This window comes from Juglans microcarpa x Juglans regia, chromosome 4D (genome assembly GCF_004785595.1).
Source record: "Juglans microcarpa x Juglans regia isolate MS1-56 chromosome 4D, Jm3101_v1.0, whole genome shotgun sequence".
Classification (NCBI taxonomy): Eukaryota; Viridiplantae; Streptophyta; class Magnoliopsida; order Fagales; family Juglandaceae; genus Juglans; species Juglans microcarpa x Juglans regia.
The window spans coordinates 30,882,806-30,907,135 of NC_054600.1; the positions used below are offsets into that span (position 1 = coordinate 30,882,806).

The window sequence follows — 24,330 nt, forward strand, 5'->3', positions numbered from 1 at the left end:
ACCGCACATCCTAGAACTACTCAAAATTAATTTAGCTATCTGAGGGTTTGCTTCTTATGCTTATGTGAAAAGAAGCTTGTACATGTGGAATCTTTGCTGATAAAAGGATTGTCATACTGTTACTGTTCCTTTAGACATTTTGTTTGTTTGTTTCCTTTAAAAAAAAAAAAAAAAAGATATCGAGATTGCTGAACCTCCCTGTTTCTTTGTCCATGGTGCATATTTCCACACAAAAATCTTAAGGAATTTTATTCAATGTTAAAATTCTTAAGTTAGGGACCATTTTGTTTTGGTTTTTTGGGGCTTGAAAGATCACATATATTAGGAGCAAAAGCACGACCCAAAAGGAAATAGGATTGTTTGTGTTTCAGAATGGTTTCATATCTTGCCATTGATAAAAAAAGGAATGGATAGCTTCAAGCTTTAAGGGCTGTTCTTTTGTGCTTTGAAGCCGTTTCGGGGCTCAAGGTGAACCTGGGAAAGTCGGAATTGGTCCCAGTAGGGGCGGTGGATAATATCAATCATCTAGCAGAGTTGTTGGGGTGCAAAGTGGCCTCTCTTCCTATGAAATACCTTGGATTACCCTTGGGAGCCTCTTTCAAGGCAAAAAAATATTTGGGATGGGGTGGTAGAAAAGGTAGAATGAAGATTGGTGGGTTGGAAGCAGCTCTACCTTTCAAAAGGGGGGAGACTAACTCTCATCAAAAGTACTCTCTCAAATCATCCTACATACTCTCTCATTATTCCCTTTATCAGTGGGTGTGGCCAATCGATCGAAAAATGTTTAGGGCCTTCTTGTGGGGAGGAATGGGAGAGGCGCAGAAATTCCATTGAGTGAGCTGGCAAAAAGTGTGCTGCCTGAAGGAGATGGGAGGCTTGGGGGTGCATAATTTATTCTTTTTTAATAAAGCTCTCCATGGGAAGTGGCTGTGGAGATTCCAATCGGAAGGGGAATTGCTATGGAGATTGGTTATTGACCGGAAGTATTGTTGTGAATGGGGGGAGGGGGTTGGTGTTCCAAGTAGGGTAGGGGTAACTATGGGGTGAGCTTGTGGAAATTTATTACAAAAGGGTGGAAGGTGTTTGTAACACACTATTTTTGAGGTGGGAGAGGGTACAAGAATCAGCTTTTGGTTCGATGTATGGTGTGGTGAGAGAGTCTTATTTTCTGTTTTTACTGGAGTATTCAGATTGGCGGCAAATCAGCAAGCAGCTGTCTCGGATATAATGAGTCGAGCTAACGGTAATGTACATTGGAATATGATCTTATCCAGAAACGTGCAGGATTGGGAGGTGGATGAAATAGTGAGTTTTTACAGCTTTCTTTATTCCAAGAAGATAGGTGGAAATGGGCGAGATGGCATGTGGTGTAAACACTCGGGGAGCAGGAAATTCTCAGTTAAATCTTTCTATAAGGTGCTGGCAGCACACCAGCCCAATGGGTTTCCTTGGAAGGGTATTTGGAGAGTCCCCGTACCCCCTAGAGTTGCATTTTTTACTTGGACAGCAGCTCTAGAAAAGATTTTGACGGCTGATAATTTAAGGAAACATGGTGTGATTGTGATGGAGTGGTGCTACATGTGTAAAAACAATAGCGAATCAATTGAGCATCTATTTTTGTATTGTGAGGTGGCAAGGGAATTATGGGCGGGTATTTTCAGTTGAGCCAGGTTGTCTTGGGTCATGCCCAAGAGTGTGGTGATCTCTTAGCATGTTGGAATAGGAAGCATCATTGCCCTCAACTAGCAGCAACATGGAGGATGGTTCCTTTGTGTCTATTGTGGTGTATTTGGATGGAGCGCAATGAGAGGTGTTTCAACAAGAAGGAGAGAACTATGGGGGAATTATGGATTTTTTTTGTATTTTCTTTAGTCCAATGGTTTGCTGCTATTGTATTAAAGGGAGGGAATGCCCATGATTTCTTGCTTTTGTTTTAACTTTCTAGAATGTAATTAGGTGTCTCTTTTGTATACTTCTTGTGTACATGGACTGTGCCTAGTTTCATTCCATCAATAAAGTTTCTTACTTATAAAAAAAAAAAAAAAAAGGGGAATGGTTTCATATCTTACCGATCTAAACTTAAGTGCTGTAAACTTTTCTATAATTGCAACATAATTGTCTTGCATGCTATATAGAGTGTGAGTGTGCAAGATGTTGCTTTGTTTCTTTTTTTTGATTATTACTTTTTTGATTATTATATTGTATTAAATATATCAAAAAGAAAATATCTAATTAAATATGCTGGCGAGTTTTTTGGAGGGAATTTACTTTTAGTTTGTTTTAGTGATGTGAAGGAAAATGATTCCCTTTGGATTTTGCAGATAACCTGTTCCTCTGTTGGTCAGATGCTCAATTTTATTCTCAGTCAGGAAAGTCTCATAATTAGTTCAGCATATGGAAAGAAGAAGAAGAAGTTACTTGAGCGTAGTAGGTCAAACCTTCCTCATAACGTGATATGTAAAGGAGGAGATGCACTGTCTTTACTCAGCTCTCTGCTTGATGTTTTGCTACTGAAGAAAGACATTGCAAACAGGTCTGCTTTTTGATGTTTCTAATTCGGATTTGGTAAAATTCTGCTGGTGGTGTTGGAGCAAATGCTGATGCATATACTTTCTAAGCCTAAATTGATTCAATCTACTGGTTGCAGGGATTCTCTTGTAGGACTCTTATTTAAGCTTCTTGGCAAAGTCTTTTCAGATGAATGGATACAAGGCACTCTTATCCAGGATGAAAAGGTGATCCAAGTATCACCCAACATTTCTCAGGCCATGTCTAGCGCAATGTGTTACATTCAGCAGACACTATTAGTATTCCTGGAAGATATTTGTGCTTCACTTGTCAATGCTGTTCCACTTAAGGTGTGCCACCCATTTTTCTGGATTTGGAAAACATCATTTGGTGATGCTAACAGTCTCTATTACTCTCCCATTATTTATTCCTCTTTTTTTTAATTATGCTTGGCTCATGTTCCTTGCAGGGTGACATCATACATGAAACAAACATCAAGTTGTTGGTCGAGTGTGCCAATTCTGCAAAAGATGGAGTCACCCGTAACCATGTATTTTCACTTATTTCCTCTGTAGCAAAGGTCGTCCCAGAAAAAGTTTTGGAGCATATACTAGATATTCTTAGTATCATTGGAGAATCCACCGTATCCCAGGTTTGTTGATATATTTGTTTTTTTTTTTTTTGGCATAGATTACAATGTACCAATGCTAATTTTATTTTAATTTTTTGACTAAACATGGTATGTCTGTTGGATCAATGCCCCGTTACCTGGATAGTACTCATATAGAGGAAAAAATACAAATTTTATGAAAGCTTAGGGACTTTTTGAACAGCATATTAGATATTTTCACAAGCTTTCAATTTCAACCTTAACAGTTTTAGTTGCCTGATGTATAATGTACAATAAAGTAGGTACGGTTGGTTGGCCAGCTCCGGCTTACTCTACCTAGGTTCTTAATTAAATTCCCTTAGGTTCTTAAATGAAATTCCCTTCTCTTTACAAGAAAAAAGAAAAAAATCTACTGGAAAACATAACTTACACATCCATATGGGATTGTACCTATTATCTCACCCTTCACTCCTTGTGTATAGGAAGAGGGGATGGCATTTAGTAAAACAATGATTGGAAGGCATCCTATCTGGGATGACTAAGGGGCTGTTTGGATTGAGAGAGCATCTCAATTCATCTTATTTCATCTCATCTAATCATTACAACTTTCCCAAATTTCCACACAAAATACAATAAACAATTCACCATTTTCAAATCCCAAAACAAAAATAATATTAAAAAATAATATTCTAACAATATTTTATTCAACTTTCATCTCATCTCATCTCATCTCATCTCAACTCACAATCCAAACCTCCCCTCAATCTTTGATCTGTACTAATCACGTAATCTTTCTAATCTGTCTGCAGATTGACAATCATTCTCAGCGTGTATTTGAGGATCTTATATCTGCATTGGTTCCATATTGGCTGTCTAAGACACATAACGTGGACAAATTACTTCAAGTAAACTATCTGTCTTTAGCTGTCATCATCTCTTCTGCTCCACTGGCTATAATTATGTCTAGGATAGTGTTCTAATTTGGTTGAGTTTTTCCTAAAGGTTTTTTTGAAGGTGCTGCCTGAAGTAGCTGAGCACAGAAGGCTGCTAATTGTTGTATACTTATTAAGGTATCATCAGTTTTTTATAATGTTTTTTTATAACTCTAGTTGTCTTTTTGGTTCTTCATTTCCTGCTTAAGTTGACGTGCTCCTCCACAGGACTCTGGGAGAACATAGTAGCCTGGCTTCATTGCTTGTTCTTCTATTTCGTTCATTGGTTTCAAGGAAAGGATTATCTTGCCTTAAAAACTTGTGCGATTCAGAGAATTTCACAGTATTGATGCACAAAGAGTGGGAGTATGACTTTGCATTTCAAATTTGTGAGCAATATTCATGCCTGATATGGCTTCCAGCTCTTGTTCTGCTGCTTCAACAAATAGGGAAAGGTAATCTGTGCCAAGAACTTTTTATGGAATTGCTATTCGCTTTGCAATTCACTGTACATAAAATGGAAGGTCCAGAGTTCGCTGTCAAGCTTGAATCGGGGGAAGATTCAGATGATATTCAGGTACGAATCATTTAGCTTTTTCACTCCCTTTACTATAGCTTTCTGAATCATTAATTGTTTGTTCAGAAGGCCTTGGATTTATTCTTCAGGAACCTCTTGCTTACATTTTGTCATCATCTGCAACTTTTCATTGTACTTTGCTATCCTGTTATTCACTTAAGTATACCACCATTCAATATTTCAGGGCTCACATAATAGTTCAAATCATATCTTTCCTGAGGGCTGGGATGGTAAATCCTCTTGAAAACGAACTGACCCAAAATACTAATCCAAAATTGACTAGTATCAGTCGTCACCTATCAAAGACTTGTTTTGCTTTAGATATCTATACCATTGGGGTTTCCATTCTGTGTTTAGATATCCTTTTTTTGATAGGTAATCAAGAATTATATTCATAAGAAAAGGAATGTAACAATCCAATCCCAATATTATTAGGGATTTAATATTGATAATTTTATTGGGTCTAAATTAGGCTTAATGGACCATTTTGGATAAGCTAATGGGCTATTATTTATTGAGGTTTGTATCATGTGGATCCTATATTAGACTATATAATAAATTAATTTATTTATATCTTAAAATATTATAAAAAATATTTTATTGTTTATATATTACTATTATGAATTTTGTCAAATTCTATTAGTAAGATGTGTAATTTTAACTCTAGTTATCATTATTGTTATTATTATTATTATTATTATTTTGATGACGGGGGGAACTGCCCCACAGTAGAGCCCTTAGGTCTCATCCATGGAACCTAATAGGATAATGTATTTAAGTATTTTAAGCTTTCCTCTCTCTCTCTCTCTCTCTCTCTCTCTCTCTCTCTCTCTCTCGCTCTCGCCTTGGGTGATCACGTTACAATAGATCATGTTGTTATATTTTTTCGTAGCAAACCACCTCCTCCTCTAGAATCAAAACAAGCCCCCAGGTTGAAGTCGATATGCATCGCACCCACCAATAGCACTCTAGATCCCTCCATTTTGTAAAAATGACTTTATTCTTAACCGTGGGGAGTGAGGTCTTACAAGGAAGTATAGCCCAAGTACACAGAAAGTATACATGAGAAATACCTAACTAGGTTTTACAACCGAAAGTAGAAAATCATGGACATTTAAACCATTAAAATCAAGGACCCCCGCCCAAAAAACAAGGTTTTAATGAAGAGAACTTTAAACTCATCCATTGTCCTCTCGTGATCTCCGAAACTTCTATCATTTTGCTCCCATCAAATGCACCAACACATACTTATAGGGACCATCTTCCATATTGCTACCACTTGAGGATTGCCTTGGAGTCCTCTCCAACTTGCTAGAAAATCCACTAGTCTACGAGGCATGGCTCAAGATAATCCTATTCCCACAACAAAATCATCCCACAAGGTCCTGGCCACCTCCCAATTAGAAGCAGGTGATCTACTGATTCTTCATTTTTCTTACACATGCAACATCAGTCCAACACCATTACTTGAAGTTTCCTCAGATTGTCTGTAGTAAGAATCTTGTGTAGGAATGCTGTTCAAACAAAAAAAGCTGCATTTAAAGGGCTTTCATCTTCCATATATTTCTCCATGGAAAAGATGTCATGCCCTGGCTAGTTAGAACTTGGTAGAATGATCTAACTGTGAATCTGCCTTTTGTGGAGGGGCTCCAACTGATCTTATCTATGGTGCCCTCAGTCAACCTGGCAGAATATAGTAGGAACTTGGTGATAACCTCCAACCGAACTTGGTGATAACCTCCAACTCCCAATCTTGTGCAACCTTAGTAAAATCTTCATTCCATTGAGGGGGGAGCCGTGAGAGAAGAACAAGAGATCAACTATTGAAGCATCCTTCACCCGTACAAGGTAAAAAATGTCAGGGAATGTTTCTTTGAGGCTTTGTTCACCACACCATTTGTCGTGCCAAAATTTGACTCCAGAACCATCACCTATTTCAATATGTGCATGGCTTAAGATAGTCTCCCGCCCTTTTCTAATGTATTTCCACAAACCCACCCCATATGGTTCCGTACCACATTCGAGCACCATTCTCCCCAAACTTCGATTCTATAACGGACTTCCATAGGGCCCCCCCTTTCTTACTGGTACCACCACAACCATTTACCCAAAAGAGTTTGATTGAACTTCGTCAAATTGCGGATCCCCAAGCCACCCCCTAGATATTTGTGAAACGGCGGATCATCTACTTTTATATTGCTCGAGATATCTGGAATTACTTTATCAGCAAAATGGGAATAGCATGTGTGATGCCGAGTAGGGTGGTTGAACTTTTAGCAAGCTGGACAGAGATCACTGGGACACCACAGATTGCAGCCGTGTGGAAGATGGCTCCTATATGTATTCTTTGGTGTATTTGGAGTGAAAGAAATGTGATAATTTTTGAGGATCATGAGCGCTCCTTGGAAGAGTTTAGGAGTTTTTTTTTGGAAGACTTTGTTTTGTGGGTCATTGCTCTTGATTTGAATGGTCTCAGCTTCCATGATTTCCTTGTAACTGTTTCTAGTTCTTAAATAGGTGTATTCACATGTATACTTCCAGTGTACCTGGACTATGCCTATCTTTATATCAATAAAATAACTTATTACTTATAAAAAAAAAAAAAAAAAAGATATTGGTGTGCAAACAATTGACCAGTTCACCAAATGGAATTTGAATTCGTGTCCCATCCCACTCCACAAGAAATCTCATTGTAGCTTCTCAATACGATTGGCTACCTTTGTAGGGATCGGGAACAAGGACAAAAAATATGTAGGTAAATTAGAGAGGGTACTTTTGATAAGAGTAAGCCTACCCCTTTTAGACAAGTATAACCTCTTCCAAGAAGCCAATCGACGTTCCACCTTTTCAATCACCTGCGATTTGAATGAAGCACTCAACGGTAAGTCAAGATACTTCATAGGTAGAGAATATACCTTACATCCAGGAGGTGAGCTAAATTCTCCGCATTGGGAACAACCCCCACCAACACCAATTCAAACTTGGCAAGATTCACTTTCAATCCAAAGACGGCTTCAAAAAAGCAAATGAGAAATATCAATAAAGCCATAATCACCATTTCCCCAAAACACATCTTGCAAGAAGATAGAGCAAGAAGTTCCAATTGAGATGATCGTAAGCTTTGTTTATGTCTAGTTTGCACAATAATCTAGGTTCTTTAGATTTGAGTCTTTTGTCCAAGACTTCATTGGCAATTAATGCTAAGTCAAGAATTTGTCAATCTTTGATGAACGCATTTTGAGGCTTTGAAATTAACTTCTCCATCATTGCACTCTATGTTCGCTAGGACTTTAGAAAGGATCTTGTACACCACATTCACTAAGTTATTGGGGCGGTAGTCTCTGACATTCACGGACCCCATTTTTTAGGATGAGAGCTTTAAGAAGTAGCATGTAGATATTTTTAAAACTTCTTAGTAGCTTGAAACTCTTGAATCACCCTCATGAGATTATCCTTGATCACTTCCCAACAAACTTGGAAGAAGCCCATGGTAAAACTATCAGGTAGGGGTGAAAATCGATTGTTTCGGTTTGGTTTTGGTCCAAAACCGAAACTGAACCGACCACTTATATACATGTTTAAAACCGGCCGGTAAAGGAGGAGAAAATCGGCGCCGTCGGTTTCGGTGTTATCCCGGTCGGCCGGCCCATGGTTTCGGCCGGTTCACTTCGGCGATGATCGGTTGCATTGGTTTCTGTACAAACCTACCATCAGGGCTTGAAGCCTTGTCATTAGCCATGCTATGGATCACTTTACGCCTTCATCTTCTTCGAACGGCCTCTCAAGCCACCCTGAACCTTGTTGTTCTAATGATTTAAAAGTTAATCCATCCACTTTTGGTCTCCTTGTGTACTGTTCTAAGAGAAGGTACTCATAATATTGTACAATGTGGTTCTTGATGACTAGTTGGTCCGATGAAAGGGCACCGTTTACCATCCAAGCCTCAATTGCATTGTTCTTCGTATGCGAATTAGCCACCCAATGGAAAACTTCGTGCACTTATCTCCCTCATTTAGCTGTTGTGCCCTTGATTTTTTTTTTCTCCAAGAGATCTCCTCCATCAATGTTGCTCTTTCAAGTTTCGTGACTACCTGACTCTTAGGGAGATATTGCCTCCTCCTTGCCTTCCAAACCCTGTAGCTCCTCCAAGAGAGAGCACCTCTGGTGGGCCACATTCCCAATTCCATTGCTTTAAATCATTCTTCAGCGCTTTTAGCTTTTTTGCCATTATGAAACTTGGAGAACCTTGGAAGCAATACGACAACCACCATTGTCTGATCTTGTCTACAAAACCGTCGGTTTAAGCCACATATTCTCAAATTTAAAATACCTTGTGCCCCCTTAGATGCCTTCACTATCTAAAATGATAGGGAAATGATCGGTAGTTATTTTTGAAGTACATTCGGAAAATGTAACTCTCAATCTGGAGTTACCAAAAACCTATCATTCCTTGACCAAGATGGGTGTTTATGATTGTTGGATCATATGAACGTGCCTCCAATTAAAGGAATATCCACAAGATCATGTTCAAAAATGAAGTCATAATAATCCCTCATTGTGGGGTAAATGTGATACGCACCCGATCTTTCACTTGGGAATTGGGTGACATTAAAGTCCCCCCGATACAGCTTGGTAACTTCCACCAACTAAGGAGCCTTGCCGATTCTTCCCACGATAATTGTCTTTCAGAATCATCTTCTATGAGCAAGCCACGGTAAATTCTCCTACACATTCATCCATTCTCTCCACTACACTTTTATCATATATAACTAAAACACCTCCAGCCAACATGATGGCATCTCCATAAGCTTCAAACTATTTCTCTAGTGATAAATTCCAGCTTAGTTTCCTGTAAACAAATTATATCTCCCTTCCATTGTCGGATTAAGTTTCTAATTTGGAGCCGCTTGTTACTCCCATTCAGCCCCTTTACATTCCATGATATAATTTTTGGTTTCATAAAGAGACCATCTTTGCCCTTCCTTTGAGGCGCCCCCGGTTTGAGCTCCTCCCTCCTACTACTTCATTTATTGCCCAAGTAAGCCTCTTGAGTTCTCTTGCTTATTTTTTGGCTGAAATGTGAGATGGGTCGGAGCTGGGATGTGAGTCTCCAACCTCTATAGCTGTGAGTAATGCCATGAATTCATCTTTGAAACCCTCGCAGTTGATCCCTATACAATGCTTGATCTCCATAACTTTTTGAGTAACACAATCTAATACGCCGAGTTGAAATGAGATCAAGGGAATAGGTTGTTCCCCATCATTTGTTGTCCTTCCCATCCCTGCGTACTCCCTTCAATAACCATTTCTGGAAACTGTTGCTGCCCACTGCCCCCATCAGACTCAAATAACACCAAGGCTCCTTCCATTTGGGCCTCCCCCACAACACATAGCGTTTCCCCTTCCGTTTCCTCAATCTCGGAGTTGACCAATGAGTGTTCTGAGCTACAATGTCATTTTCTGATGCTGGTTTTGTCACCTTCACAGCAAGGCTATTAGTCATGAGCCTAGATGACTCCTGTGCAAGTTTCTGTGGCACCCCACCTGTGCATTGGCCCTCCTTGACAGACAACATTATTTGGGCTAAGAGCTTTTTTCCGATGCTGGTACTGTCAATTTCGCAACAACAGAGATGGTCATCAACCTAGATAACTTGGCGCACGATTCTGTGCCACCACTTCATTCTCTGCCCTTCCTGGTGGCTCTAGGATCTTTGTCGCCATCTCATACGGACCTACCTCCTAACTTTCTGACGTTGATACCGGCAAAATAATGTCAGACGTAGCCCTAGGTGTTTCCGTGGGAGTTTCTGTCTCACCTTTGGCCAAAGTTGTTGGTCTTTCAGCTGCCCTTTCACGGTTGCGGATGTTGAGCCCCACTCGAAGCTAGTGGGCCCAACCTGTTTTAGGATCCATTTCTTCCTGGGTACGCGAGTTGAGTGGGTCCGGGCCAATCCAATTTTATTTTTACCTTTATTGGGCTTGATGGGTTTCAACCCATTGCTAAACAGCCCATCCATGTAAATTCTCTAATCCCTTCTTTGGTTGGCCCATGCCCAAGCTCAGGCCAATATCCACTTTATACATAAGTGCTTCTACCGTCTTCTTCAAAATCCCCAAGTCTCCTTCAAGCATTTTAAGACACTCTACTCTTTGCTTTCTATTGAGCCGACATTAAGCAGACCACCTCTGACCATGCTTCTCTGCAACGGTAACACTCTCCCCTACTGCTCTTCCCTACTTCACTTCACTACAACGCCGATGAGTAGCCCGCGCCTCATGACACCACCACCTCCCTCTGCCACCCATTTTCGCCTTTGCATATGACTTGAATTGCTTCGCCTTCCCCTTGTTTGCCACCCTTGCCGGGAGGAAAGACAATGCTTTGAGCCTTGTATGTTGGGATGATGGACAGAACATGCTTTATTGCTTTTGGGATCACTAAAAGTCCTCGATGCCCACTACTACCATATTTTGCTGGTTCTATATAATGCCTGAAAGCATTAGAACGACGATGAACAAAGATAGCATCCATCACGATACGTCTTGCAGAAATCTGTCTTGCCCTCCGATAATGAGCTTTCGTCCAAAATGTTTGCCAACCAGCGTGCACTGGCCCAGCTTAGTACCATCTCTTTTGTCACCTTCCTAGTCCTTTCAATAATACGAATGCATTTTGCCCCCTCCAACGATAAAACAAACACTTTGTTTCTATCAGTGAGTGTTTTAAGAAACCCATTCTAGACAAATAATTAAACGCAATGGACTGCAGAACTTGATTTTGACCCCACAAGTCACGAGTCAGTATCATGTAACTAGAGAAAAGCAACCCCTGTATGGCCCCACAACAGAAAACGTTTTGGAGAATTGTGAGTATCGTTAGTTGGTCTTAAGCAGCTATCTTTGGTTTTTATGGGGTTCTGGGAAAGTATGGGCCCATATAGAGTATGTTTTGATGGAAAAAAAAGTTTTTGAGATATGTTTTTATTGGGTTTGGTAAAAGTGGTGGGGCCATTGAAAATAAGTTTGGAAATAAAATCTTGTGAGGTTGTTTTTGTGATAAATTTGGCTCGTGTTTTTTTTTTTTGTCAAAGAAATTAAGGCAAATTATAACATGAAAATATATATTTTTCTTTCTAGAGAGGACAACTTGTTCTGGTGTTTAAAAGTAAGTATAGTAGCCTGTGGAGGATACTTTTTAGATCCCACTTAGAAACGAGCCCCATATTTTTGAAATATTTAATTTGTTATTTTTGGCTAGCTACATCAACTTTTTAAGACATGATTCTACAACTAGAAAAAACATAGTTTCCTTTTTTCAGTTTGCATAAATTTAAGACCATCCTAAAATGGAATGAACTTTTTTTTTTTTAATTATTATCTGGCAGTTGCGGAATGTTAAGATCCAAATCTTTCTTTTGATAGGTAAAGGCCTTGAGCTTAGGGGTATGCTCCCTTTAGGTCTAAGGTTCAAATCCCCTTGGGTGCAGACAATTTCTAGGGGCCATCGGACTAGGGGATTTTTTTCTTGAATTACCCAAGGTCCATTTGTGGGAAACTCCTTGCCGAGGGCCTGTGCACTCTTGGGATTAGTTGGGACACTGTTCTGGACACCCGGTGCCAATAAAAAAAAAGTAGGCGTAACCCTAGTACACAAGAGGCATACAAAGAGAACACCTAGCTACAAGCTAGAACCTAGTGATGGATACAAGGGAAGTATGAAAACTAGCCCCGGTAAAATCAATGACAGCAACCCAAGAAAATAGTGTGGTGAAGAATAATCTCTTAAGCTCATCTAGGAACGGTCCCGATCCTCAAATCTAGTAATGGTTGCTGTGTTGAACTGATAGATTCTTGTAAAAGGATCAAACCATGCGTCTCCTTTTTTGATAAGTAACCATGCATCTCCTACTCCCAGCCAAAGTCCATATTATCCTATCCTCCACGGCATTACCAATATTCATAGTGTACAAAAAGCTGAAAAAATCAGCAATGGTTCCTAATTACCAATCTTGAGCTGCTTTTAGAAATTAGACGTTCACTCCGATGAACTGTTGGAGCTATCCATCAAATCTGCCACTGTAGCCTCCTTATCACGTGCAATCCGAAATAGAGTAGGGAATGTGCGCTCTGTCAAGAAACAGGTTTGTATGAAATGGCTGAATCATCTGGCCTTGAGATTTCTGTTTATTATATAAACTGTACAAAGAATTCTATTCATGGAAAGAAATAAGTATATGCTAATTCTATCCCTATACAATTTGTCAAATATTATGCTAATTGTACAGAAGAGTAAATCAAGGAAATAATATGGAAAGGAATATGGACAGCTTTGACACTCTTGAGGGCCCAAGCACCACACCAAACATGGTGCCAAAGTACTGGCATGCTGCTATTGGTAGACTGATGATATCACAAAGGCAGAATTGGAAAAAGTCAGATACCTCATAAGAACACCACCACCACCACCCAAAGAACAGCAATTAGTATTTTGAAAATAAAATGTGATTTTTATTTAAGTAGTTATATTTTTATGGCTAATAGGTTCAAGAATTTATAAAGGAACCTATTTGTGGGGGTAGGATGGAAGTTGAGTTCTTACTATGGTGGATTTTGGCGAAGAATGAGGAGGGGAAGGGGGGTTGGGGGGTTAACCTATCAAAAGGGTTGTTTAACACTTAACCTTGAATCTCAATTTTTGTGATCAAATACAGATTGGGATTCAAAGTTAATCCCTTCTTGGTCTTGCTTTCTAATTACTCCAGGTTTATGCAAGGATAGAGTGTGTTGGAGGCTAAAATAGGACTAGAAAATTTTGAGAATTGCTCTTTTTATGAGTCTCTGGAAAGGGTCTATTGTTCTAGGGCTCCCAGCACTGGTTTACTAGGGAGTAGATATGTCCAAGAGGATTCCTCTGGAAAGTTTTCTGACAGTTTTACATCAGCAACTGTTCTACTTTTCTTTTTTTCTCGATCTTTTAAATCTTAGAATGTAACTTCTATGTTGGTGTTTTCTACACCTGATTACGCTCCCCAACGAATCTACTTGTACTTCTTTATCATTGGTAAATTTGTTGCTTATCGAAAAAAAAGGAAATTGTGCTTCTGGAATGATATAGTGCTTTACTCAAAGTTTAAATTCTATATTTGGAAACCTTACTTTCCCAAATGGGATCTAACTAAAACTAATTCATTTGTAAGCCACGGTTCTTAACTCTTCAGTTGCTTATGGAACTCCATGGATATGGACAAAATGAGTCCCTTATTGGGTAAGCTGAAGCATCTAGATGCACTCTTGATGATAAGGTGTCTATGACTAACATTCCTTGAAGGTGATCATATAATATTCTTTGAAATCCCTTTTCTTTCTTTTTCGGTTTTGGTTCGTTGGCCGTATTGGGATTGCCGTGAGAATAGTTTTCAAAATTTAGATGATTTGTGCACTTTATGTTTTGTGTTTTTGGGTGATAAATTATTTTGCATGTTGGGCGATCAACACAATCAGTTTGTTTTTTATATGTTCTGAATATGTTTGAATGAGCCAATTTGAGACTGTGACATCTGTCTCAACCATATCTGCTAATATATAGTTTTTTTAGCCTTTTCCTTTTTTTTAGTTGTGGGTGGGTACCTATGGTAGCAAGCAATTTAAAATTACAACGATGATGATGGATGCTTTAATTTCGCAGAGAACACTAGGAGAGCTCATGGAACAGGTTGTTTCTCTCTCACAACTTGTGGATGCTAGTAGGAAGGAAATATATATTGTTGTCATCAGGAAAGAATTAAAGGAGTGTCTGCGAGCTGTCTTGAAGTGCATTACCATGCATATGATCCCGTCAGCATACTTTAAAGGCATTATCAGATTGCTTGGCCATACAGATGGAAACGTGAAAAGGAAGGTACACCTTGTGATGAGACCATTTGTATATGATTTGTATATGATGAGTTTAATAGGATTTGCATCTGTAACTAGGCTTGGAGAGTATCATTAATGTTGACTTATGGGGTCCTAGGGCACTTAGTATGCTTTACTGTAAATCAGTTGCATGCCTAAATATAATTTTTTTCTCGCTTCATTCTTACCATTTTGAATTATTTGAATGTGTCAATTTCCAAGTACATAAATTGAAAGTCAAGTGCGACTTTGTTTAGTGTGTTCGTGCTACCTTTTATATTTGGTAAAGAATGGGATACCCATTGTAAAACAATTCAAGTTGGTTTTAATTTGAAGTAGATCTTGTGACGATGAGATGGAAAAAAAGAAGATAGAAATAGTAACCAAAAGTGACAACAATAGGTCTGAAATGTTTTTACCTATTAAAAAAATGTATTTGAGGTTCTTAATTTTTATTTTCATGAATGAATGCTTAGAATATTTACTGTAGGTCCATAATAAAACTCCTATGTCCCTGATAGTATTACAGTGTATCGATTTTGCACCTATACTTTGATTGTGTTTGGTTAAAAGAGCTTTGGTGTAGTAGTGGTCGTATTATCCTTTATTTTGATCTATGAGCCTAGATGACTTCAGTCATTCAAGTGCACTATAGTTATCTCGTTACTTCATAGATGGAGTATTACTTCAATGCAGGCTCTTGGGCTTCTATGTGAAACAGTCAGGGGTCATGACTCGGTTAAATCAAAGCGTAAGGGTAGAAGAGGCTTCAACCCAAGCCCAAGTAGTAATTGGCTGCGTTTGGATGAGACTGCTCTTGAATCATTTGAAAATATGTCTTTCGAAATTATTCGTTTAGTTGATGAATCTCTCAACGATTCAGATACTTCCTTGAATCTGGCAGCTGTTTTGGCACTAGAAGTCCTGGCCTGCAGGTTTCCTGCTAATTATTCCATCTTTAGCAAGTCCCTTACCTGTGTCGCAAAAGGTATTACTTCACACAACTTGGCCATATCCACTGGCTGCCTTCGTGCAATCAATGGTTTGGTAAATGTGCTTGGGCCAAGGTCAGTAGCCGAGCTTCCTCGCATAATGGACAATGTCATAAAGATGTCTGGCAAAGTCTCTTCACGTTCAGATCTAAAAACAAAATGTGGTGATGACAACGCTCCTGTTTCGGTATCGACTCCCAAGGAGTCTCTTGCTCTGTCTATTCTTCTCGCATTGGAGGCAGTTGTAGACAAGCTGGGTGGTTTTTTAAACCCATATCTTGGAGATATCGTGGAAATATTAGTGCTTCGTCCTGAATACATATCAGGATCGGATCCAAAGTTGAAATTGAAAGCTGATGTCGTCCGAAGTCTCCTCACTGAGAAAATCCCGGTAAGCCATCCTAATTAGAGATCTAGTATTTTCTTTGATCTGAAAACCCATTGAATTGGCTTCCGGTTCATTTATCTGTTTAAACCTGATTTTTTTTTTCTTTTCCAGGTGCGACTTGTTCTTCCGCCTTTGCTAAAAATATACTCTAAGGCTGTTCAGTCTGGAGATTCAAGCTTGGCAATTGGTTTTGAAATGCTAGAAAAATTAGTTCGTTTGATGGATAGATCATCTATTTATGGATACCATACAAATATTTATGACCTTTGCTTGCTTGCTCTCGATCTACGCCGCCAACACCCTGTTTCAATTCAGGATATAGATGTTGTAGAAAAAAGTGTCATCAACGCAACAATTTCTCTGTCTATGAAACTTACTGAGACCATGTTCAAGCCTCTTTTTATTAGAAGTATCGAGTGGGCAGACTTGGATGTAGAGGAAAATGCAAGTTCAGGAAGGATCAATATTGATAGGGCTATATCTTTTTACAGCCTCGTGAATAAACTTGCTGAAAATCATCGGTGAGTAGACGTCTTGTTTATGTCCTTGCTACTCTATTTATGGTTTCTATTCCTTATTTTTTTTCCTTTCCCAGCACTAATATACCAATCTGTATGTTATTGGTTTGAATTTTTTGTCTCTTGATTTGTTTGAGTAGGACAAACTTGGGATAGCTTTCTGAGTACCAAGTTCAAATAATCTGGCCCTTTTTGGGTGTTAACCACCCATATGGGTGAAATACGGAACTAGTATGAGATAAATTTTCTTGAAATCTTGTAAAAAAAAAAAGAAAAGAAAAAAAAATTCTTGAAATCTTTCTGTGACTTTTAGCTTGTTCTCTTCCATCTTTCAATGGTATGAGGGGCATACAATTATTATTTCAATTAAAATCTTTGATTGCACTTAAAAAGACAATTATTATTTCAACTTCTTATCCATGTATGCAACTCTTATGCTAACAAAAGCAGTCATCTCATTCATATTTATCTATTCTACAGGTCCTTATTTGTTCCCTACTACAAATATTTGCTTGAGGGTTGTGTACGTCATCTCACTGATGTTGGAGATGCAAAAACTTCTGGTTTGATGCGAAAGAAAAAGAGGGCCAAGATTCAGGAAGCTGGCAATTATATGAAAGAGGAAAACAACTGGCATCTCAGGGCATTGGTCATAGCATCGTTACATAAATGCTTTCTCTATGATACTGGGAGCCTTAAGTTTCTTGAATCAAATTTTCAGGCTAGTCACTCTACCACTATCTCTGAAATTTTTTAGAACGTGGAATATATTTTTAATAAATAAATAGCTGCTATTTATATTACTTCTCCAAATAAAGATATCACTTTTAATAGATACATAACTGCTGTAGTGTTGTTTCTAATTGCAAGGGCCCGGTTTGGATACAAGACTCATCTCAACTCATTTAATCATTACAACTTTCCTAAATTCCCACACAAAATATAATAAAGAATTCAAAATTTTCAAATCCCAAAACGATAATAATATTAAAAAATAATATTCTAACAATATTTTATTCAACTTTCAACTTTCATCTCAACTCATCTCACCTCACCTCAACTCACTATCCAAACCGCACCTTAGATTTTCCCATTACCAAGACGTTCATGAGTTCCCGTAAGTGACATGCTTTTCAGTAGGTTTTTTTTTTTCCAGCCGCTAGGATGTGGGTTTCAATTTCACACTTCTTCCAGAAAATGACTTGCATGGTCATGGTTCCACGTGGTTCAAGTAACTTTTTCAAATTTCAAATAAAAAAATAATATTCAAATAATTTTTAACTTTACAATATTTGTATTCAATTTTTTCACTCATTTTCCAAAACTCAATAAAACATTTTAACTCAAATTATTTCACTATTATTTACAGAACTTTCATCTCATCTCATTTTCTAAACCGGTTTGAACTGAAGATGCAAACCGGAAGTAACGGGAATTTCATTCTTAAGATATTGTAAATCTTTTACTTAAAAAAAAAAGATATGAAGTTACTGGAATTACATTCTTAAGATTTACATATTTTTTAGTTCTTTGTTATATCCTTGTATTGATTTTATCCAGGCATCTATTTTGCAGGTTCTGTTGAAACCCATTGTCTCACAGCTTGTCATAGATCCACCTGCTTCTCTCGAAGAGAATCCTAACATACCATCTGTGAAGGAAGTTGATGACTTATTGGTTCTTTGCGTTGGTCAAATGGCTGTTACTGCAGGGACTGATCTTTTATGGAAACCCTTGAACCATGAAGTAAGTTTACAAGCTAGTTTTCTTGCTGTAGCAATTTGTCAATTCCTATCACCAGAAGGATTAACCTTTTGCTTTTGAACCCATAGTTATTGGTCTTTAAATAATTGGGTTTAAAGATTATCTGCAAGAATTTTTGGGTCTTTAATTTCACAATCTGGTAGAGGTCTACTCTAATTGTGTGATCTTATATCTGTAATTCCTTTGAACCATAATTGCCATGCCTTTTATATGTTTTACCTATCAAAATTTGTATAATTGCCATGCCTTTTATAGTTTTACCTATCGAAATTGGTATAATTGTTATGCCTTTGACTAGTTATTGATATTGTTCTTGCGCCTGCTAATTCCCTTTCTTTTGCTGGAGAAGGACGAATGGCTGCTGATTTCCCTTAAATATTGCCTAGTTGTCGGATTATTTTTTGAAGTGTACAAAATTTGTAAACTTTGAGGCTCTGACTTCATCTCCATAATTATCTGGAACAACAGTTTCTCAGTTTTCCTTTTCCGAATTGTGTTGCAGGTTTTGATGCAAACTCGTTGTGACAAAGTGCGGTCTCGAATTTTGAGCCTGAGAATTGTTAAATATCTTCTGGAGAAACTGAAAGAAGAGTATCTAGTACTTGTAGCTGAAACCATCCCCTTCCTCGGTGAATTGCTGGAGGATGTAGAGCTACCTGTTAAATCTCTTGCACAAGAGATTCTCAAGGAAATGGAGTCCATGAGTGGTGAAAGCCTCCGGCAATACCTCTGATCTTTACGGTGTAGCAGTATGGGGCTTTCAGGCCATTGCTTTTGGTAGAACTTTTCTAGGGAAGCTGTAAATTGTAGATTTTGCTTAGGAAAAGAGAGAATTTTGTAGATTTTGATTTTATTGGAGGCTGAGGACAACCAACAAGCTCAAGCTCGGGTTTGAGAAGTGAGAATTTACTTGAGAGGTTAAAAGCCCTGTAATGAAATTATTGTCAGCAATTGCCTCATGTATACTTATTTCAGTTCTATATAAGCAGTTTTTATCCCTTAAGGAATCCCTCTACTGTTACATCAGTAAGCTCTACGTAGTTGTAGTTATTGTTGTTATTATTGAACTATAACAAACAGAGTTTTTAATGGACTGAGTTTCCCGATCTGCACACTTGAAAATAGATTATTAAAGAATATACATGGTAAATATTGTCGAATTGTTACAGAACTGCATTGCAACAGATGAAAGTGCACAATAGGGAGTGATATTGGTACGATGCATCTATTTATGGCACCACTTCTACATGTGGGCGATATAGCCTCAGATCTCGATTTGGGTTCATGATGCTGCTTTTGTGATATATTGAAGAACTTGTCGGCGAAGGCTTTGTTGTTAGATGTGAGTGACTGTTGGATAATGCTGATGGGAGAACTGTGTAAATTACGAGTGGCGTTCTCACCCCATGCACACCATCACTCCAAACAATAGAACCTGATATAATTGGCATTTGTGATAGGTACGGTCCTTTAACCCTAACAGTGAAGCTTTTCTCTTCTCCAACAGCAGAGAATGTAAGAACAGACGGTTTCACGTCGATGTGGATCAGAGGATCTGGTATATCTATGGAAGCAGAGTAGGTTGAGTCTGGCAAGCCAACGTTTGTAACTGTTCTTCTGAAAGTGCCTCTGATCTTGTGGCCATCTTCAATGGCTAAGGAGAAGGAAGGATAGTTGAGATGCCAACCCCTACCAGGTTTGGTGCTTTTACAGACACTGCGGTCACCTGTGACTAGTCTTAGGGTTGTCGTGTTGTAGCCTTGGTGGCAGAGAAAATCGATATAATCACTAGCAGAAGCATTGAAGACCAGCCCAGGATTCACAGCCTTCGCAGGGTTTAGGAGGCCAGATCCATAAGCGAATTCCTCTTCATTTTCATGCCTATCTGGGTCCATCATGTATGCTATAATGAAAAAAACAACAATGCTAAAACTACTCTCAATGTCTCAAAACATGAAAAACAAAAGGCCTCTCTCATTACCTTACCTGTGGTCATGAGTGCGGATTTGATTGCTGCAGGAGACCAACTTGGGTGAGCAGCCTTCACGTGAGCTGCAGCTCCACTAGCATGAGGGCAAGAAATTGATGTTCCAGAGTCTATAAAGTACTTGGTACTCCTGGTATCCTGGTCGTAAACTGAAGCACGTCCAATGGGAGACCAAGCAGCAAGGATATTTACACCCGGTGCAGAGAGATCAGGCTGATTATTATCATTAATCCAAGAGCTCAATTCAGAAAATGTTATATATATATATATATATAATAAATAAATAAAAAACTAAAAAAAAACTAAAAATTTACAGTTTACTAGTTTTTCTTCTTATCTTTTCTTTTACCTTGAGGATGTCGGGAGCAATCGGATTGGGACCTCTAGATGAAAAGTAGGCAGCTGAGGGAGCCACCGTATCTTCTACTTCCTCACTTACCAATATAGTAGCTTCTGGATTACTGTGAAGATGGTCATCATCATCATCGTTATTACTTCGAATATTATGAAGAAAAAAATATAACTTAATAAGCAATTGTGTTAGAAAAACAGATTCAGGGGTTTACTTACTTGGAAGTTGTTATGTAATCGAATACTTCAGAAATGTTTTCTGTGCTGATGAGTGTGGAAGGAAGAGGGAAAGGAGCAGCTAAGTTATCCATAGGTCGACTAGGCATTATGACACCCACTCCATTTGCCATGATAATAGCAGAACCATCTGAGCGCCCTTCACATAGAACAATTTTACCCTCAACCTTTTTGGAGTCCAATGTGCCGGATAGCAGTGACTCGAGATTTCGGAGATGGAATTGGCAGAGTAGTTTGTAGCATCTCCACCCCAAGTCAAAGGAAATAGGGTCCCGTTGAGATCAAAGCTATTTATAGCAGATCCCTATAATGTGTTGATTCACCATCAACAAAAAAAAAAAAAAAAAAAAAAAAAAGCACTTGTCAGCTTGAAGCTTTGGGCCATTTTAAAGGAGACAAAAGTAAAGTGTTGTTTACTGAACAATACTTCACCGTGTATATCTGTCCATTTCCAAGAACCAATTGGGACACAAATCTCCTGTCAATACTGCTAGCTGCGACAGTTAGTAACCATGGTGAGTAGTTTTGGACCACTGCTCGGTCTGGTCCATTATTTCCAGCAGAAGCTGAGGTCAGTATCCCCCGCTTCATTGCATGAAAAGATCCGATCGCTACTGGGTCTTCCCAATATTGAAATGCATATGGTGCTCCAATAGAAATTGATAAGATATCGACCCCATCAGCAATTGCATCATCGAAAGCTGCAAGGATATCTGCAGCATAGCAGCCAACACCAGACCAACAAACTTTGTACACAGATAGTCTCGCATTTGGGGCTCCACCCCTTGCATTCCCCATGGCCAAGCCATAGTAACTTGCTCCGGATACCTTTATACCCGCTGCAATTGCAGCAGTATGTGTACCATGTCCCTGTGAGTCCCTTGGAGATTGGATGTCTTCTGGAGAATAGACATCTCGGCTGTTATAGTATCGAGCTCCAATGATTTTGCTGCAAAGATATTAGTAATTTTGATGAGCTATTATTTATAGAGGAGATTTAAGAAGGCCAAAGAAGTCAGATTGATCACTTGTTGCAGGTGAAGTTTCCATTAGTTTGGCAAGTTCCTTTCCATTTTGCAGGTGGAGGGCCAAAACCTTTATCATTAAAGCTATCCGATTCTGGCCAGATTCCTGTAGAACAACAGTAAGTTCAAAACTTTCCTTTTAAGTTTAAAACTGAGCCTGAAATACAGAGAAATATTGGAGTTCCACATTTCTACCCGAATCTATTATTCCAACAATTACGTCTTGTCCTCCTCGAGAACGTCGAACATGGGATCGAGTAAATCCCAAGAAGTCCCATGATCTTGTTGTGTGAAGTTCAAACATCGTGTTAGGAAAAACTGACACCACTTCTTCAATCTCTGCAAAGGAACATCAGTTTAGTTCATGCAAATTAAGACAGTCATATCGGTCTTCAATACATGCATGACAATCTCACCTGCAAATCTTGCAACTTCTTCATCTGTTAGTTTAGCGGCAAATCCATTAAAACTCTTCCCATAACTGTAAATTAGTGACTCCTTTGCAGCTGCAGTGCTGCAATTCAAAGTTTCAAGAACCAGAAATTCACCTAATTATGAGTCCCTACTACTTCGCTATAACGATTATGGAAGCCAGTGAATACTAACGATTATTTGTGCAGTACCTTCCGAGAACCTTTTCCAACATGGAGCAGTGCATGACATAAGGTGTGGATGCCCCGAAAATTCTGCCCCTTGGTTTTTCCCCCATGTATACAACATGGGCCTGGATTTGAAACCATGAAACTAGGAGTTGATCATCAAATCACTATGCACTCACGTGAAAAGCATCTAGTCGAATTATGCGAACTATACATCTAATTCAACTTAAAAAGCGTACGATTTTAGAGCACTAAACCTTATTAGAATAAGCACAACGGGAAATTCAAGCGTACCTTCCGCTCTTGGGAATTGCAGTTCATCACAAAAGCTATTATGAGGTAGAGAAGAGCGAGTAGTCGTGGATTGGGCATTCTGGTATGGTTCCTTCGGGACCTTAGTGACCAGTGAAGGTGAATTTGGTGTCTCATGGAGGATGAGATTTCAGGTTATTTATAATGATCATGAATATTGGAGGGCTTTTCCCACAACATTTGGATCCCATCACTTCCATGAATGTTAATGTTGTCCTTTGGTTGCTTATGAATTTGTGATTCTCATTCCATTATTCAATACTAAAAGAAGAAAGGGAGTTGCCTTGAATCTTGGTAGGTAGATATTTTCGTTTTGCTTAATAAGAAATGAGGCAGACAATTTCCAACATAGGCAAATAGCAAGTAGCCAATACCTCTGATTTCTTTTTGTAGAACAGAAGAGTGTGGAGATGAGAAATTTGTTTCTACTCTCACGCTCTTTCTTCCTTCTCTTTAATATGGAAACATATTCCCTATTCCCTCTCACTTTTAGAATGGGGAGTGGTGCTAATGAAAAATAAAACGTTCGCAAGAGTACACATACATCCTATGTTGTCTTTATTCACGAGTAATGTTACTTATCATCCCAACTTCCATCATCCTTCCATTATCCTATGATGTGTCATTAGATGATTGGAGATTATTTATTATATTTCACTTATAAATCTATCATCTAATATCACATCATAAGATGATAGGAGGATGATAGAAGTTGAGATGATAAATAGTTTTTTTCTTCATTCATAATCCACTGGCCGGCTCTGGAAACTCCTCTTATTTTAGGAACGTTAAAGGTCTTTTTAAAGACCAGCGGCAACACTGTTCCCATTCTCTCGTTCAAGAAAATCAAAAGTTTCCCAACAAATCAAAATTCCATGCATTAATGTTTTGCGAAGGAACCAATCACTTTCAGCGATGCAAGTACAGCAAAAGTCTTGGTTTTTACTCGAATTTATTGCAGTAGAATTTAGAACAATCGAAGGGCCAGCTTGTTTCCTCTCTTCGCCCTTTCAAATATTAAAAGAGAAAAGACGCATTCATTCATTTTGAACATTACAAACAGAACAGTAATGAATTACCAAACCATGAATAAATTGAGTCTCTCTTAGCACGCTCAATATGCCAATCGTGAAAGGCGTTTCAACATCCAAGACGACTTGAGTTGGAACCTTCCTTTTTCATTGCATCGACAATTTCCAGGGAATCAATCACCCTCAAAACTGAAGACCGATAATCAAAGGTCTTACAAAAATTCTGTTTTCATCCATGCTGCCACTGCTTCCGCTGCAGTTGGATCGCAGATACATGGTTTCCCAGTGGCCATTGCATTTGCAGGCCAATAGGCAATGGACTGTACAAATCCTGCCTTTGTATTTATGTTCACTCTAGTATTTATTACTAATGAAATAAACCTATTTGTTTCTCCTGGGTTAGTCGGGACGCCCAGACACTGGCAAGTGAATCTAGATTTGGATATTTCTCATCTGTACTAGGTGGTAACGAACAGGAGCAACTGAATCAATTGGATCAAGATCAAATAGCCAGTCATCAAAAGCCAATAAAAATAAATAAATAAACCCATGTGTCTCTTATGTGCAACCAGCTGTGCCAAGACTTCAAAACATAACATCCCG

General features: G+C 38.7%; 1 protein-coding gene and 1 pseudogene across 3 annotated transcripts in view; one reads left to right on the forward strand and one right to left on the reverse strand.

Annotated features, from left to right (window-relative positions):
• LOC121260965 (uncharacterized protein At3g06530) overlaps positions 1–19,188 on the forward strand; it is a 34,845-nt gene extending 15,657 nt beyond the window's left edge. For all 3 annotated transcript variants that reach the window (XM_041163081.1, XM_041163082.1, XM_041163083.1), the window contains 12 exons: positions 2,322–2,533; positions 2,648–2,858; positions 2,978–3,160; positions 3,928–4,023; positions 4,121–4,188; positions 4,279–4,627; positions 14,315–14,527; positions 15,220–15,906; positions 16,015–16,424; positions 16,902–17,142; positions 17,997–18,167; positions 18,688–19,188. In XM_041163081.1, coding sequence (XP_041019015.1) covers positions 2,322–2,533; positions 2,648–2,858; positions 2,978–3,160; positions 3,928–4,023; positions 4,121–4,188; positions 4,279–4,627; positions 14,315–14,527; positions 15,220–15,906; positions 16,015–16,424; positions 16,902–17,142; positions 17,997–18,167; positions 18,688–18,918 — 3,072 coding nt within the window. In that variant the 3' untranslated portion in view covers positions 18,919–19,188. The remainder of the gene's footprint in view (positions 1–2,321; positions 2,534–2,647; positions 2,859–2,977; positions 3,161–3,927; positions 4,024–4,120; positions 4,189–4,278; positions 4,628–14,314; positions 14,528–15,219; positions 15,907–16,014; positions 16,425–16,901; positions 17,143–17,996; positions 18,168–18,687) is intronic.
• Positions 19,189–19,230: 42 nt separating this feature from the next.
• LOC121260966 lies at positions 19,231–22,799 on the reverse strand (annotated as a pseudogene).
• Between the last annotated feature and the right edge of the window lie 1,531 nt (positions 22,800–24,330).